Source organism: Xyrauchen texanus, chromosome 35 (assembly GCF_025860055.1).
Source record: "Xyrauchen texanus isolate HMW12.3.18 chromosome 35, RBS_HiC_50CHRs, whole genome shotgun sequence".
NCBI lineage: Eukaryota > Metazoa > Chordata > Actinopteri > Cypriniformes > Catostomidae > Xyrauchen > Xyrauchen texanus.
The window spans coordinates 7,347,686-7,364,649 of record NC_068310.1 but is presented as its reverse complement, the minus strand read 5'-3'; the positions used below and the strand labels follow the sequence as shown (position 1 = coordinate 7,364,649).

Sequence of the window (16,964 nt, the reverse complement as noted above, 5' to 3'; positions counted from 1 at the left end):
ATGTGAGAAGGCGGCTCTTTTGTGTGGGATCGGGTTGAAATGGACATGGAGTCCTGGGCTCTGGTCACTGAAAAGCTCCTAAGTTTGTTATGTATGTTGGTTGAGATCCCTCATCTCGACCTTACACAAGAACCTGGAGAACAGAGTCTCATAACAAAGATTTGAGAACTGATATAAAAGGGATCTGATTCCGGTGTGTGTATTGTGGTTTTCCTTTTCTTCCCCGTATAAAGGTGCTGTGTCAGTCAGGTTTTTTTTCTTCTTACTGTCTATGGGAGAAAATGGCAGGCATAGTTTTGTTTTCACTCTGATTGTTTTGTCTTTTCTGTGTCCCATTGGCTCTTGCTTTGACCTGTCTGTCTGTCTGTCTGTCTGTCTGTCTGTCTGTCTGTCTGTCTGTCTGTCTGTCTGTCTGTCTGTCTGCCTGCCTGCCTGTCTGTCTTTGGCTTAATTTTTACACTTATTTAAAAGCTACTTTCTTGGCATAATTGTTCTTCACACAGTATTGCCAATGCATCTATACAAACAACAAAACTATGACAGAAATATATATTTATAAATATTATTAGAAATATTACAATAATGTAATGTAATATTTCTTATTTATTTAGCTAATATTGCTAGATTATTCACTATTATGAATACTAATACAAAAGGACTTTACAAATGGGTAATTACAAGGGTAAATGTATAAAAATCGTTATGTCTATGGAGAGTCCTCATAAGGATAGCCGCACCAATGCACGTGTGTGTGTGTGTGTGTTTCATGAAAAATACAGCATGATTTAGCTACTTTGATTATTAAGAGCTGGGGTGTGGTCACCAAACTACCACCCCCCAGGCCAGCAGCTAGTTTGTTTACTAATGGCAGCTGTGGAGCTCCTCTCCTTTCTCAATGCAGGTTTTTGACCAGTCACAGGCTACAGCACCTCCCACATTCACTATAAGCCCCAAAAAGTATCAACCCTGGAGTAGGAGCTAAAAATGTCCCCTAAAACGGCTTTGAGGAACTATAGTTCCTCAGGTGTGAAAGCGACGAAAAGCACTAGTCCCGGAGAAAAACTACCTAAAACTGGCTTTAGGCGCCATGGGAAAGGGCCTAATGTTGAATCTAGGAATTCATTATTCGCATCAAAACAATGAACAGTAATGTCAAAATCTTTTCGAGAGTAAAAAACAAACAAACACAAAATCAGCTTTTTAAGAATAAGTAACATTTCTATATTTTTGTAGATTTCAGAAATGTTCATCTGGCTATATCACTTTTCTGAAGCTTGACAGCCCCTGTTCACTGTTTGTTTTCATTGTATGGAAAAGAGATACGTGGACACACTTCCTAACACCTCTTTTTTATGTTACATGAAACTAAGTCAAGCAGGTTTTAAATTACATGAAGGTAAGTAGTTTTCATTTTCAGGTAAACTATCTATCCCTGTGAGACTTTGCCCATATCAGTGTGTAAACAAACCATGTGTAAGAGCTCCCTCTATTGGACAGTTTCTGGATACATCAGGGCTTACAAATACATTAGGCATTGTCTGAGACATGGTCATACTGGATATGTGAAATGGTGTTATTTTTGCAATATTGTATCTATATTGTGAGCTTAATATTGTGGTATTGATTGTTTTGTGTGTTTTAAGGTACATTAATGTGCAAATGACTGCAGAAACAAGAGCCACTGTTGTGTGCGTGTTATCGACATGTTGTCTGCATGTTTGCATGCTCTCCACTCTCTCTCTATCTATCGCTGTCTCCATAAAACGATTGGATGAACAAGCGGTTTGAATAAGGCTGAAATGCTTTATCTGGGTTTTTTCCCCGTAACCATTATCAAGGGACTTGGAATCTGCATGTTCTCTTGTTTAGTTTGTCTCAGAAGTTGCTACAATTCTGCTCTGTTTTGAATCAACACTATTTGACGAGGTCATACACCTAAAACAGGCTTGAATTCAAAGCTATATAAAAAATCACATAGCTTTGTGACCTGTTCAAGTGCTCAGCAATGGCTCCCATGATACCTACAATCAGTACCAATGACTCTCATCATGATTGAAATTGAGTTTTTCAAGCTTTTCTTCTTTGTCTGATGAAAACAGGCTTGTACCGAAACAAAACACTGGAGTCATCAGCTCTTTCTGAGATTTGTCAATTAACATCTCTCTACCTCCTCCTCTCTACAGAATAATGACAATGAGACGCCGTTGCACTGTGCGGCTCAGTACGGCCACTCTCAGGTGGTGCAGTTACTGTTGGAGGAGTTGACCAATCCCACCATGCGCAATAACAAGTTTGAGACGCCACTCGATCTGGCCGCACTCTATGGCAGGCTGGATGTGGTCAAACTTCTGCTGAGCGCTCACCCAAATCTGCTCAGCTCCAACACCAAGAAACACACCCCTCTCCACCTGGCCTCCCGCAATGGACACCTGTCCGTGGTGGAAGTGCTGCTGGCCACCGGTGTGGATATCAACTACCAGGTGATTATGGGGAGGATTTGAGCCTTCACATTTGATATAAATGTCATTCTTTACCCTGTGTCATAAACTGGTGCAAAACGTGATACACAACAATTGTGATATTTTCAGTTGTTTGGGCTACATTGGGAATAGTAAGCATTAGGCTTGGGATCGATGCCCTTTCCACGCATCGATTATCTGAAAATTTCTCTGATTATGGATCTATGGTATGTCAGCATTTTCTTCAGATATAAATAGGGGTACTCATTGCACAATAGTTTTTGTCTCTTCATACATTTTTCTGAACACACGCACACCAATTCTGCAGCGCAGTTTTCCATTAAATTAGACTCAAACATTATCAAAGTATTATTTACTCCTTTGGATAATCACTAGATTGTGTAAATGTACCTTATATGTAGCTTACACAATGTATTTTCAATTACAATTATTTACATACAAGTTAAAAATAAGTATAAATAAATTATTTATATATATATATATAAGTAATCACAAACCTATATAAGAAATTACTAAATAAACGTTGCCATTTATAATCATTCAGTTAGCACAGATACACCAGTTTCATACACTAACCTGCAAACTTCACTTTGTTAATCACCCCTTATGGTCTCCCAAAGCTATTATGCCAGACTACATTAAAGGTCAACTGACTGAATTGGAAGGCTAAATAATGTTAATATATTGATGACTCAAAAGTGGATCGAAAAAATAACATTTATAGAATTAATCAATGTATTGGTATTTTATGATATTCCTAGTAAGCATACTACAATACTATTCATACTATTTCTGCAATATGTGTACTGTGCACAGAATGCAATTTTTTGGTATGCATGTAATACCTGGATGACCTACAACATTTGCCAAAATGTGCAGTAAGTTTATTCTCAGGAAACCCATCAAGAAAATGGTCCTATTTTAATCCAAATAAATAAATAAATATATATATATATATATTGAAAGCAGAAAATAAAGCATATTTTTAGGACCATTAAGATTTGTTTTTACATTGTGACCTTATTTTATGACAGTTAAGCACATTTTACCTCTCAAATTCTCATTACTGCAATGTGGAAATAATATGTATATATAAGCTGTACACAAGCAAATTTACACTGTTATACAAGCATGTCTCTAGACCTAAACCCTATTGAGCATCCTCAAAAGGAAGGTGGAGGAGCACAAGGTCTCTAACATCCACCAGCTCTGTGATGTCGTCATGGAGGTGTGGAAGAGGACTCCAGTGGCAACCTGTGAAGCTCTGGTGAACTCCATGCCCAAGAGGGTTAAAGCAGTGCTGTAAAATAATGGTGGCCACACAAAATATTGACACTTTGGGCCCCAATTTGGACATTTGCACTTGGGGGTGTACTCCCTTTTGTTGCCAGCGGTTTAGACATTAATGGCTGTGTGTTGAATTATTTTGAGGGGAAAGCAAATTTACACTGTTATACAAGCTGTACACTCACTACTTTACATTGTAGCAAGGTGTCATTTCTTCAGTGTTGTCACATGAAAATATATAATTAAATATTTACAAAACTGTGAGGGGTGTACTCACTTTTGTGAGATACTGTATACACACACACACACAGGTGCATCTCAAAAATTTTAATATCGTGTTTATACATATATATATATATATATATTGTAATTTTAATTCAAAAAGTGGAAATTTGATATATTCTAGATTCATTACACATAAAGTTAAATATTTCAAGGCTTGTTTTGTTTTAATCTTGATGATTATCGCTTACAGCTCATGGAAATCAAAAATCCAGAATCTCAAAATAGTACCTCTTTTCAGATGAAAGTAAATTTTGCCTTTTATTTGGAAATCAAGGTCCCAGAGTCTGGAGGAAGAGTGGAGAGGCACAGAATCCAAGTCGCTTGAAGTCCAGTGTGAAGTTTCCACAGTCAGTAATGATTTGGGGTGCCATGTCATCTGCTGGTGTTGGTCCACTGTGTTTTTTTTCAAGTCGAGAGGCAATACTGCCATATACCAGGAGATTTTAGAGCACTTCATGCTTCCATCCGCTGACAAGCTTTATGGAGATGCTGATTTCCTTTTACAGCAGGACTTGGTACCCGCACACAGTGCCAAAACTACTAGTAACATGGTTTGCTGACCATGGTATTACTGTGCTTGATTGGCCAGCCAACTCGCCTGACCTGAGCCCCATAGAGAATATATGGTGTATTGTTGAGGAAAATAAGAGATACCAAACCCAACAATACAGACGAGTTAAGGCCACTATCAAAACAACCTGGGCTTCCATAACACCTCAGTGCCACAGGGTGATTTCCTCCATGTCATGCCGCATTGATGCAGTAATTTGTGCAGAAGGAGCCCTGACCAAATATTTAGTGCATGAGTTAACATACTTTTCAAAATGTTCTATTATTTTGAGACACTGGATTTTTTTATTTCCATGAGCTGTAAGCCATAATCATCAAGAATACAACAAACAAAGATTAATCTAGAATATATGAAAGTTCCATGTTTTTAATTAAATTACAGAAAATTTGAGATGCACCTGTGTATACAGTCAAAACCAACAATCATCCATGCTATTATCCAATCAGCCAATCGTGTGGCTGCAGTGCATAAAATCATGCAGATACAGGCCAGGAGTTTCAGTTAATCAACCATCACAATGGGGAAAATGTGATCTCAGTGATTTGGAGCATGGCATGATTGTTGGTGCCAGACGAGCTGGTTTGAGTATTTCTGTAACTGCTGATCTCCTGGGATTTTCACACACAACAGTGTCTAGAATGTTCTCAGAATGGTGCCAAAAACAAAAAATATGCAGTGAGTGGCAGTTCTGTGGATGGAAATATTTTGTTGATGAGAGAGGTCAACAGAGAATGGCCAGACTGGTTCGAACTGAAAGTCTACAGTAACTCAGATAACTGCTCTGTACAATTGTGGTGTGAGGAAAATCATCTTTGAATGCTATTCTGTGATCCGGGTTGGCGCTGTTTTGGTGGCACAAAGGGGACCTACACAATATTAGGCAGGTGATTTTAATGCTGTGTCTGATCATTGTGTATACATAAATATATTTGTGTGTGTGTGTGTTGTGTGACACATTACATTTTATACACCATAGCAGCACTCCCTTGGTACTGCATTTCATTTTTGCTGACTTAAAAAAATTATTGTACAACAGCATATTTTTTACTGTAAAGGTGTAAAAAAAATATATTGTCTCACGGTAATGAGAATCATCATTGAATACAATGGGAATAGTTTAGGATTAGGTGTTATATTACTGAAAATGAGGGGGTAAAATGTGCTTAAGTGTCCTGAGAAGTAATCACAAATACTCCTTTTTGACAGTTATTAGATAATATACTGCCCAAGTTAAGATGGATAAAAAAATGCAACGTATGGAGAATGAAGCAAAATTTCTGAAATGTTTGCTGTTGAATAATGCATGCTTTTTCCCCATACATTTTTAAACTAAATAATACTAGACAGTAAACACTATATACTGTGAACTAAGCAGTACTGTAGTATCCCATTCTAAACATAGCCTTGGTTTTCTATTTTGCACCACAGGGGAAGGTAAACATGCTAGAGCTGATGCAAAAATATCTGATAGGAGATGGTGGTTGTTAGAAATTCGGCATAATGTGGCTGATCGTAGGGTAGCGGAAGGATTTGAAACAACATGCTGACCTCCCGTTAAACCTGTCAATCAGTCGACCCCATTTACTTAATGCATGTTCCTGGTCTTATTGTACATGTTTCATCTGTGCACATTATTCCATTGGAAGGTAAAAAATTTTGAACTTATTAATGCTCCACCTATAAAATTACATCATGAAGCCCTATTTTTGACAACCCCCATCCCACCGCCTAACTCCATTCTTGTCCCCACCGCCATTGCATTACAATGTTTTTCCCCTTTGAAAAGTGTCACATTATGAAAGTAAAATGGGTTTCAAGTGCTGTTTCAGTCCGACTAACCTATCAAGCCACATATTAGTTCATGCTTATGTTTGCTGAGATCCAAGTTTTATCACAGTTCTCACCTCTGTGTCTCTCGCTGTGATCTGAGAAATCGGCTCTTTAACACCTCGCCAGGCTTAACTGTCTCTACCTGAGACACCCGCTCACACTCTTAACAACCAGCCATCTGTCTCTCTCTGTATGCCCTCAAACAGTGGCTCACATTGTTGTGCGGATTGACAGTCGGGTTTGTCTAATAGCGTGCTGAGAAGCTGGTGTAGTGAGAAAATGAGTTTGGGATCTGATGTGTCAAATTGGACCCTGCTATTGCAAACAACTGACCTGAGTCGCAAAATTCAAGTCTCTATTCTTCAGAACTCCAAAATTATTGTGCAATTTCTGTGTCTTTTGTGAGAAAAGGTATGAATATGGCTAATAATTGTGCAAATGTTGTTTGTTTGTGATAACAGACAGAAAAAGGCAGTGCCCTACATGAAGCTGCTCTTTTTGGAAAGACCGAAGTGGTACAAAAACTTCTCAGTGCTGGTAAGAAAACTGCTACTATTGTTTTACACCAACTGATTGGTTTGCTACTTGGTTTTATTTTTTTTACTTATGCAATGACATTCAGATATTTTAAGTGTGGCTTATGTACACAAATACCTTTTAGGGCTACCATGAATCTGTGATATAGCCTTAAAGGGGTCATGAAATAAATTTTTTATTTTATTTTATTATCTTCCCTGAGGTTCACTGATAATGTCTAAAGTTTTTTGCACCAAAACTGTCATAATGCTTCCAAACGGTCAAAGACATCCTGGTAGCAGGGCTGGACTGGAATCTGGCATACCGGGCATTTTCCTGGTGGGCCGACGCACTTTGGGGCCGATCAGGGGTGGACTGGCCATTTGGAGAAACGAGCGGGCCGGTGGGTAGTCCGTGAAACGGGTCGAATGGGCCGTGATAAGCTATAATGTGCTGCCTCGTTATGCAGAACTGACCACAAAATGGCGCTGCGATATGCAGAAAAGGCCAACAACTTTTGGCTCAATACCTGTGCTTATATAGCATTACACTGTACAGTTTAAGTCAGAAGCTTGAAGGTTGAAATCATTACAACTCATTTTTTAACCACTTCACAGATTTAATATTAGCAAACTAGTTTTGGCAAGTAGTTTACGACATCTACTTTGTGCATGACACAAGTAATTTTTCCAACAGTTGTTAACGGACAGATTGTTTCACTTTCAATTGACTAAATCACAATTCCAGTGTGTCAGAAGTTTACATTCACGTTAAATGTGCCGTAAAGTAGCTTGGAAGATTCCAGAAATGTATGTTTAGCCATTAGCCAATTAGCTTATGAAAGGATGTGTACCTGTCGATGTATTTTAAAGCCTACCTTCAAACTCAGTGCTTCTTTGCTCGACGTCATGGGAAAATCAAAAGAAATCATCCAAGACCTCACATGTCTGCTTCATCCTTGGAAACAATTTCCAAATGACTGAAGGTACCACGTTCATTTGTACAAACAATAGTATGCACGTATAAACACCATGGGACCACGCAGCCATCATACCGCTCAGGAAGGAGACGCATTTTGTCTCCCGGAGATGAACCTAGTTTGATGCGAAAAGTGCAAATTAATCCCAGAACAACAGTAAAGGACCGTGGGAAGATGCTGGAGGAAACAGGTAGACAAGTATCTATATCCACAGTAAAACGAGTCCTATATCGACATAACCTGAAAGGCTTTTCAGCATGAAAGAATCCACTGCTCTAAAACCACCATAAAAAAGCCAGACTACAGTTTGCAAGTGCACATGGGACTAAGATCTTACTACTTTGAGAAATTTCTTCTGGTCTGATGAAACAAAATTGGAACTTTTTGGCCATAATGACCATCGTTATGTTCGGAGGAAAAAGGGTGAGGCTTGCAATCTGAAGAACACCATCCCAACCATGAAGCATGGGGATGCTATCATGTTGTGGGGGTGCTTTGCTGTAGGAGGGACTGGTACACTTCACAAAATAGTTGGCATCATGAGGAAGGAAAATTATGTGGATAAATTGAAGCAACATCTCAAGACATCAGCCAGGAAGTTAAAGCTCAGTTGCAAATGGGTCTTCCAAATGGACAATGACCCCAAGCATACCTCCAAAGTTTTGGAAAATGGTTTACGGACAACAAAGTCAATGTACTGGAGTGGCTATCACAAAGCCCTGACCTCAATCCGATAGAAAATTTGTGGGCAGAACTGAAAAAGCATGTGTGAGCAAGGAGGCCTACAAACCTGACACAGTTACACCAGTTCTGTCTGGAGGAATGTTCCAGCAACTTATTGTGAGAAGCTTGTGGAAGGATGCCCAAAACTTTTTGACCCAAGTACAAACTATTTAAAGGCAATGCTACCAAATTGTGCTATATGTAAACTTCTGACCCACTGGGAATGTGATGAAAGAAATATAAGCTGAAATAAATAATTCTCTCTACTATTATTCTGACATTTCACGTTCTTAAAATAGTGATCCTAAGACAGGGAATGCTTTCTACGATTAAATGTCAGGAATTGTGAAAAACTGAGTTTAAATGTATTTGGCTAAGGCTATATGCAAACTTCTGACTTCAACTGTAAATAAATGTTCATAAAGGGCTTTAAAGTCTGGACCTCCAAGAATTATGGACAATTTACGGACAAAGTTTTCCTCCTGTGTATTATACATTGTTCTGTTAGAATATTATTATTTTTATATTAGGAAATAAACTAGATAATAAGTATAATATGCTTGTATAAATAAATAAGCTCATCAACTTTCAACAGAAGGTAAGAGAAGATGTCCTGTATCTTTTGTTGTCAACCGTAACAAATATAATGTCACTTGATACATGCCCTTATACTTGAAAACCATGAATAAATGGGTCCTGGGTAATAAGCAAAACCAATTGAGAACCACTGGATTGAGCTATTGGTACATTTTGGTAATGACAAAATGGGAGTGCAGTGCTGCTAATGAACCATGGTTATCATTTTATAATCTCTGTATAGCCTAATATTTCAGTTGGCTGATATTGGTCTAAAATTCATGCCCTTGGACCGCCTGTATTATAATCATGTTGATGTGTGCAAATGTTCCTCAGGAATTGATGTGAATATCGTGGACAGTAAGAATCTAACAGCGCTGGACACTGTTAGAGATATGCCCTCTCAAAAGAGCCGACAGATTGCCGCGCTCATACAAGGTCAGTGACGAGAGAGTCTTCAGCCTTCCATGATGATTGCAGCAGATATCTAATATTACTGAATTTGAGTATCTTTGAGATACTTTTTCTCTTCAGGTCAACACATTCACACTTATTTTCCTTCTGTTTGTAGCTCATATGAGTGGCCATCAATCAGACATGAGCCTCCCCCCTCCACCAGTGCCTCCACCTCAAGACAACCTGAGCCCCAAGAGAAAAGGTGAGATGACAACCTGCAGGAAATCGAGACTTCTTTTAGTATATATGCACGTAATACTTTTTCTGTTGTCATATTTGGCCATTTCTGTATTTGGGTTGTGAAGATTAATATATTTAAGGATTACTTACAAATGAAAATGTGTTGGAAGCATTTCGCAGCAGTTACCATACATGCTCTACACACCTTCGTGCCATGGTGCTCACTCTTGCGCAGGTGTTGTAGGTTTGATTCCTGTCAGCGACGGATCCCAATTCTGTTCTCTGGTCAACCTCTACTGTTTCTCTCTGTAAAATCATAAAAGCTTCATAAAATAATGGTTTAAGAAGCTTTTAGATTGTGTCAGTGCTCTTGGTAGTCTCGGGACAGATGTTTTGCAAATGTTGACATTTTTGCTTTTGTGGTCACAGGAGAAATGGAGCAGCAGGTGAGTGAGTTGATTTCTGGTTTGGCTCCAGCCCCTGTTGAAGAGAGTCCATATGAAGCTCTGTTTGAAGCTTCATCGTGTCACTCGCTCGACAGTCTAGCTAGCGGAAAATCATCGGACAGAGACTCCGGACGACCGGACAGCGAAGCTGGGAAGGTGAGTGTGTACAACTGAAGTGTCGTGTTTAACACAGCCTAAGCTGGTTTGTTGGTCTTAGCTGTTTTCCCAGACTGGACAAGCTGACAAGTGCCTAAAACCCCTTTACAATCAGCAAACAGACCAGCGTGACCAGCAGCGAACTTTGGAGGGGGCACTAGGGAAAACCTAGAGGGAAATGCTCCCCGCCACCCCCTCCTTGGACCCGGCCATGATGACCAGTTCGGGAGACCAACTAAGACTTGCAAACCAGCCTTTTCTTTTTTTGTCACTAGGAAATATTAATGTCTTTTTCAAACGCGTATGTAGATATTTGTCCAAGAACATACATGGAGATGGAATTTCAACTATTTTAATATTGTGTGCAATCATAATATTTGGCATAGTCCCGCTTCCTCCACTAGATGGAGACTTTGAATCAATATCTCAAAGGTTTATCCTGGCATTTGCTTTGTACTTAAATCTCATATACTGTTTTTCTATAAGTTTCTTAAGTAAATGATCAAACTCTTTATAAACTTGTTTCTGGTCTCTTCAGAAAGAGCAGCATCCTCCAAAGAGTCAGTCTGCTCATGCGCAGGAAGAGGATCTCAGCACTGCGGTAAAATCTCTTGCAAAATTTTAAACGTTTTTTACCGACTGGAGTGTTCAGGGATGCATTGTTTGGATTTCATTTTACCACGATCATATTAAGCCATTAAGTCAGGATGAAAACATGCCTTTGGAAGAACGGTTCAGTGTTTTACTGGGTCAGATGGATTGAACCTGGTGTTTTCAATTTCTATTGCCCTTATCGGCCAAATTTGACAAAAAAGGCAATTTATTTATTTTTTACAACTACAAATTGTGTCCAATCATCACCAGATTTGTTTAGATGTGAACAGTTATTTGGAAGTAGCTCTTATTTGTTTGTTTGTAAAAAAATACTACGGCAGTACCATGGTACAATGATCGTGTCAGATGATAATACTGAATTAGAACCATGGTATTTACATGATACTGCCATATTCTATATTATACTGCCAAAGAATAAATACATACAAAATAGCATATTATAATGATTTTTTTTGTCAGTGCTCCCTATTAACTACCACGTTTCTGGATGAAGCACAATGTATTTTTGTGAGTATTTAATGAATAGTCATATGCAGTGTTTGGGCTGATAAATCTTGTGGTCTGTGGCATAGGGGCTGTTAAATCTGCCTCTCCTGCTTGCTGACTGCTTTTTCCGCACATCTACCCAAATAAAACAGCGTCCTCATGAATATTGATGCTGTGAATCAGACGAGGGCATCTCTGGAATACACAACAACATTTCAGTGTGAAAGACTCCTCTGCCCATGACCACCATTAAAACAAAGGATCTCACAGTGAACTCGGAAACAGTAGAAAACTGTCTGTTTTCTGAAAACAGAAAGCAGTAACTGTTGTTGTGCGAATGACCACCCGTGAGCTCCGTTTTCTGGGTGTAATGTCCACAGAGGGGCACCAAAAGTGAGCTGTGAAGAGTTATTTTCAACTGTACAGGCTGTTAACATTGAAGAGGAAGCAATGCATGTTTTATAAACTGGACCCCCCCAAACATAAGCCTAACCATCAGTGGAGTAAAAATATAATGTTACGGGGGAAAATGCTACCTCGGAATCGCTCTCGTTACTGATTACGTGAATACGATTACTTCCTGGTTTCAATGCAGGATCTGAACCTGTGTCTCCCACACTGCTGATGCAGCATGCTTCCTGTTTGTCACAAGGGAAGGTAAACATCCTTGAGCCGATGCAAAAATGTCTAATAGGAGATGGTGCTTGTCATTAAGTCAGCATAATGTGGCTGATCGTAGGGTACCAGAGCTCACATGAACATGTGATCATGTCAATTAAAACTCTCTCTCTGTGTCTGCAGCTCGCAAATATACTGCAGTAATTGGAGGAAGTTTTTAAGGTTTTTTGTTTATTTTTTGGTTTTGTTTTAAGCTGATTTTAATAACGAAATTGTGTCCAGACAGAATTATTGTGTTCTGTATAACAGTATTTCTAATGAGAAGCATTTTCTGGTTAATTTTCATAAAAAAACATACACTGGTGTCCAAACTTTTGGAATAATGTACAGATTTTGCTCTTATGGAAAGAAATGGGTGCTTTTATTCACCAAAATGGCATTCAACTGATTCCAATGTATAGTCAGGACATTAATAACGTAAAAAATTACTATTACAATTTGAAAAACATATTCAGAACTTCTTAAACTACTTCCTCCATCCTCCAAATCCTCCATGTGCAGCAATGACAGCTTTGCAGATTCTTGGCATTCTAGCTGTCAGTTTGTCCAGGTACTCAGGTGACATTTCACCCCACACTTCCTGTAGCACTTGACATAGATGTGGCTGTCTTGTCGGGCACTTCTCACACACATTACAGTCTAGCTGATCTTGTCAAGTAAATTTTTATTTGTATAGCGCCTTTCACAACACACATCGTTTCAAAGCAGCTTTACAGAAGATCAGCATTAACAGACGATAAAACTGTAATATCTATAATGACGATGAATCATCATTGTGTAATTGGATAAAATATTATTGTTAATCGTGTTTATATATATGAAATTAAATACTAATTGTATTAATGACCCCAATGAGCAAGCCGAAGGCGACTGTGGCAAGGAACACAAAACTCCATAAGATGATTCCATAAAAGCTCAATGGGGTTAAGATCCATAACACGCTTTTCTATTTATATGTTGTTCAATGTCTGTGTTTCTTTGCCCACTCTTAACCTTTTCCTTTAGTTTTTCTGTTTCAAAATTGGCTTTTTCTTCACAATTCTTCCCATAAGGCCTGCACCCCTGAGTCTTCTCTTTACTGTTGTTCATGAAACTGGTGTTGAGCAGGTAGAATTCAATGAAGCTGTCAGCTGAGGACATGTGAGGCATCTATTTCTCAAACTAGAGACTCTGATGTACTTATCCTCTTGTTTAATTGTACATCTGGCTAGTGTTGTCACGGTACCAACATTTCAGTAGTCGGTACCAATACCAGTGAAATTTCACGGTACTCGATACTATTTTCGGTACCAAACAAAAACAGGTTATTAAACAATACTCTTTTATTAACAAAGTCTACAAAACATTAGCAGCAGAACTAAGAACAGAAATATGCCATTGAGCAACACTTTAATTTAAATATATTATTTTTTAATTATAACAAAACTGAACAATGTATGCTTAAAGTATTTTTGAACACTTATATAAGATTTGCTTCAACTTTTGCAACTTTTAATTTAAGTTTTTACCAAGTACTAAAAAAAAGCCTAAATAAACAAGCATACAATAGAATTAATAAAAAACAATTTCCAAACTAATGTGCAAAGTGCTCTCGTATTAATAAAGCTGCATATTGCCAATTTTCTTCATGATAAGAATGCACAGTGACTATATATCACAAGAATGAGAGAGAGAGAGAGAGAGAGAGAGAGAGAGAGAGAGAGAGATTATGATTAAATAAGTTGCGAGTAATCTCGTTCTAATTTAGCTGCATTAAGCGTCCGTGCTCGAGGGAGGAGCGACCGAGGCAGAGTCTCTCTCAGCCGGGTGCAGTTTCAATCTGTCCCCCTTAGATCGGGACATTCGCGCAACTCATAGAAGAGGCACCGACCACACAGAGAAATGCCAGTTTCTGAGTTTATAGTTATTAACATGTCCTGCTTCTGTATTATTTGAACTTTAATAAAGCAATTTTACTGCATTTAAGATGTTACGCCGGGATGTTTCCTTTAAAGAGCTCCACCGCCGCTTATTCCACAACGGTACATGCTTTTGAATGTACTTTTTTTAATCATTCACTAATATTTTGGGATATACATAAAATAAACTGTGAAAGTTTCGTGTGCATCTGGAATGATCTGTGTAATTCTTCCTCCATCAGGCGTGAACTGCTGCTCTCACGTGATATCGTTACAGTTTAATGTGATTTCATGTTACGTTAAATGAGATCAAACGGCTATTCGACAACAAAAATTTTTCTCATCAATTTTGTATTTTCGACAATGTCGATAATGTTGACTAAACGTTTCAGCCCTAATGCAAATGATAATATGCTTTTCAACTCACCTGCTTCAGTTGCTTGAATTAATCCAGGTGTCTTGTCTTTCATGTGCTTTATTAAGTTTGATGCGTTTCCTCCTCTAGTCAGAAAATTGTGAAAGCAGCGTTTACAAATAGGTTTGTGCTGATCTATGATGTTTCCCTTTTCATCAGCCTCAAATACAAAGAATTTCCAAACCTGGCTTTTTCCACATTTCTTTTCGACATGATTCAGTTGAGACTCCACAGCAGCTTTGCTTGCCGCAATCTTTTGCTTGTTGTGAGCATTCGAAAGTTCCCGAGAAATTCTGGTATTGTAAATAATTTTTTGTTTGAGTACCGACTTGGTACCAGGGTACCGGTATTTTTGACAACAATACATCTGGCCTTCCACATTTCTTTCTGTCCTTGTCAGAGCCAGTTGTCCTTTGTCTCTGAATACTGTAGTGTACACCTTTGTTTTGGCATTTTGGCAATTTCAAGCATTGTATAGCCTTCATTCCTCAAAACAATGATTGACTGATGAGTTTCTAGAGAAAGCGTTTTCTTTTTGCCATTTGTGACCTAAGTCTATTGCATACTGTGGCAACTCAAAAACAAACACAGAAAATGTTAAGCTTCATTTAATGACCCAAATAACTTTCAGCAGTTTTTGATATAATGGCAAGTGATTTTCTAGTACCAAATTAGTAATTTAGCGTTATTACTCAAGGATAAGTTGTTGGAGTGATGGCTGCTGGAAATGGGACCTGTCTAGATTTGATCAAAAATGACTTTTTGCAAATGGCGATGGTGCTGTTTTTTTACATCAGTAGTGTCCTGACTATATTTTGTGATCAGTTGAATGCCACTTTAGTGAATTAAAGTACCAATTTCCTACTGTATCAGCTAAATCTGTTCATTATTCCAAACTTTTGGCTGCCAGTGTGTCACAAATACACCAAGCAAAATTGGAACGGTACTAAAATAGGCTACATATACTTTAAACAGAGATTTATTCCTAAATAGAAATGACATAGCCAAGCTTATATTTCTTAAACCAGTTTAAGCTAGTCTTAGCTGGTTTAAAATGTTCCTTGTTAAACAGGCTATCTAGACCAGCCAGACCAGGATGAGAGATCAATTAAGACCAGCAAACCCTGTTTTAAGAATTCTTTCTCTGCAGGCTTTGATTAGTGACTTAAATTAGAAAAAGAAATAGTCCAGAATCAGAAGAATTTCTTATTCGTGTCAGATCATTACGTTTTTTTTTTTTTTTTTTTTTACAAAATGCCCAAATGTTAAAACTGTATTTCAGATTTTAAATGTAGATTAAGTCTTTTGAACCCCACTGTATTTAAAAAAAAAAAAAAAAAGAAAAATGTTCATGCAGTTTTAGCAAAATAATCACAAAGTAATTTAGCTTCAGCCAATTAAACTTTGCTCTTTTAAAATCTGCTGTTTATAGAATGGTTATCCGTGATTTGTTTTCATGGCGCTTTAGACTGTGAAGCTGTTAATTGCTTTTACCATCAGAACTTTCAGCATGAACTGAGTCTCTCTCTCTCTCTCTCTCTCTCTCTGCAGGCGGTTTACACCAACAGCAGTGTGGATGAACGTGTTGAGCTGCTGGAGGAGGAGGAACACACTTATGAACTGTTGCTTACCGCACAGACCAAGATTCCCAACACCACACACAACAAAACAGGTACATACACTCTTACACATTCAAACAGCACTATGGCAGGATGATGTAGGTGTTTTTATTGTTTGGATACTTAAAACAACCATTACAGACAGAGCTGAGAGGTTGTGGCTGCTTAGCCCCTCCCCTGCATATATAATACATGGGATAATTTGCATAGGATCCTTTCCAAATAGTAATGGCAGTGACTTCTATGCAAATAACAACCAAAAGCATTCTGTTGTGTTAGAATAGACAAGTACATGTCATTTTTGGAAAAGTAATTCATTTAATATAAAATGTGAGGCAAAGCTTGAAAAGTAATTTGTCCCAAATTTATGAGGATGGGTGTTATTTGTGGTGACTTCCAATAGAAAGCTCTGAGTGTTAAACTCAGTTTTAACTGCCTATTATTTTCTGGAATTGTATCTTTTATTATAATTGAATATCTCTGTCTCTAGATGAGGAAGCCTCTGCCAAGTCTTCCAACAGCATTCTACCTCAGGTGAGTTCTTCACAAAGTTTTTTGTCATTACTTAACGTTTTTGCAACCTCACATCTGTCAAAGTGTCTGAACACAGTCTTGTGTGCAGTACAAAGTTAATGATCGGTGTGTGTGTGTGTGTGTGTGTGTGTGTGCGCGTGCGTGTGATTTAGATGTTATACTGTGTGTTTTTGGGTTTGAGGGGTGTTGAAGGAAAAGCTGTAGACATCCCTGAAAGTGTGAATATTTTTGGTG

At 38.2% G+C, this 16,964-nt stretch overlaps 1 protein-coding gene across 3 annotated transcripts in view; it reads left to right on the top strand.

Moving 5' to 3' along the window:
- The window catches only part of LOC127628940 (ankyrin repeat and SAM domain-containing protein 1A-like), a 161,595-nt gene that overhangs the window by 78,180 nt on the left and 66,451 nt on the right, over window positions 1-16,964 (top strand). For 2 of the 3 annotated variants that reach the window (XM_052105924.1, XM_052105925.1), the window contains 8 exons: window positions 2,184-2,480; window positions 6,915-6,990; window positions 9,584-9,685; window positions 9,819-9,905; window positions 10,313-10,485; window positions 11,024-11,086; window positions 16,129-16,249; window positions 16,687-16,730. In XM_052105924.1, coding sequence (XP_051961884.1) covers window positions 2,184-2,480; window positions 6,915-6,990; window positions 9,584-9,685; window positions 9,819-9,905; window positions 10,313-10,485; window positions 11,024-11,086; window positions 16,129-16,249; window positions 16,687-16,730 — 963 coding nt within the window. The remainder of the gene's footprint in view (window positions 1-2,183; window positions 2,481-6,914; window positions 6,991-9,583; window positions 9,686-9,818; window positions 9,906-10,312; window positions 10,486-11,023; window positions 11,087-16,128; window positions 16,250-16,686; window positions 16,731-16,964) is intronic. The other variant, XM_052105926.1, reaches the window with a different exon arrangement.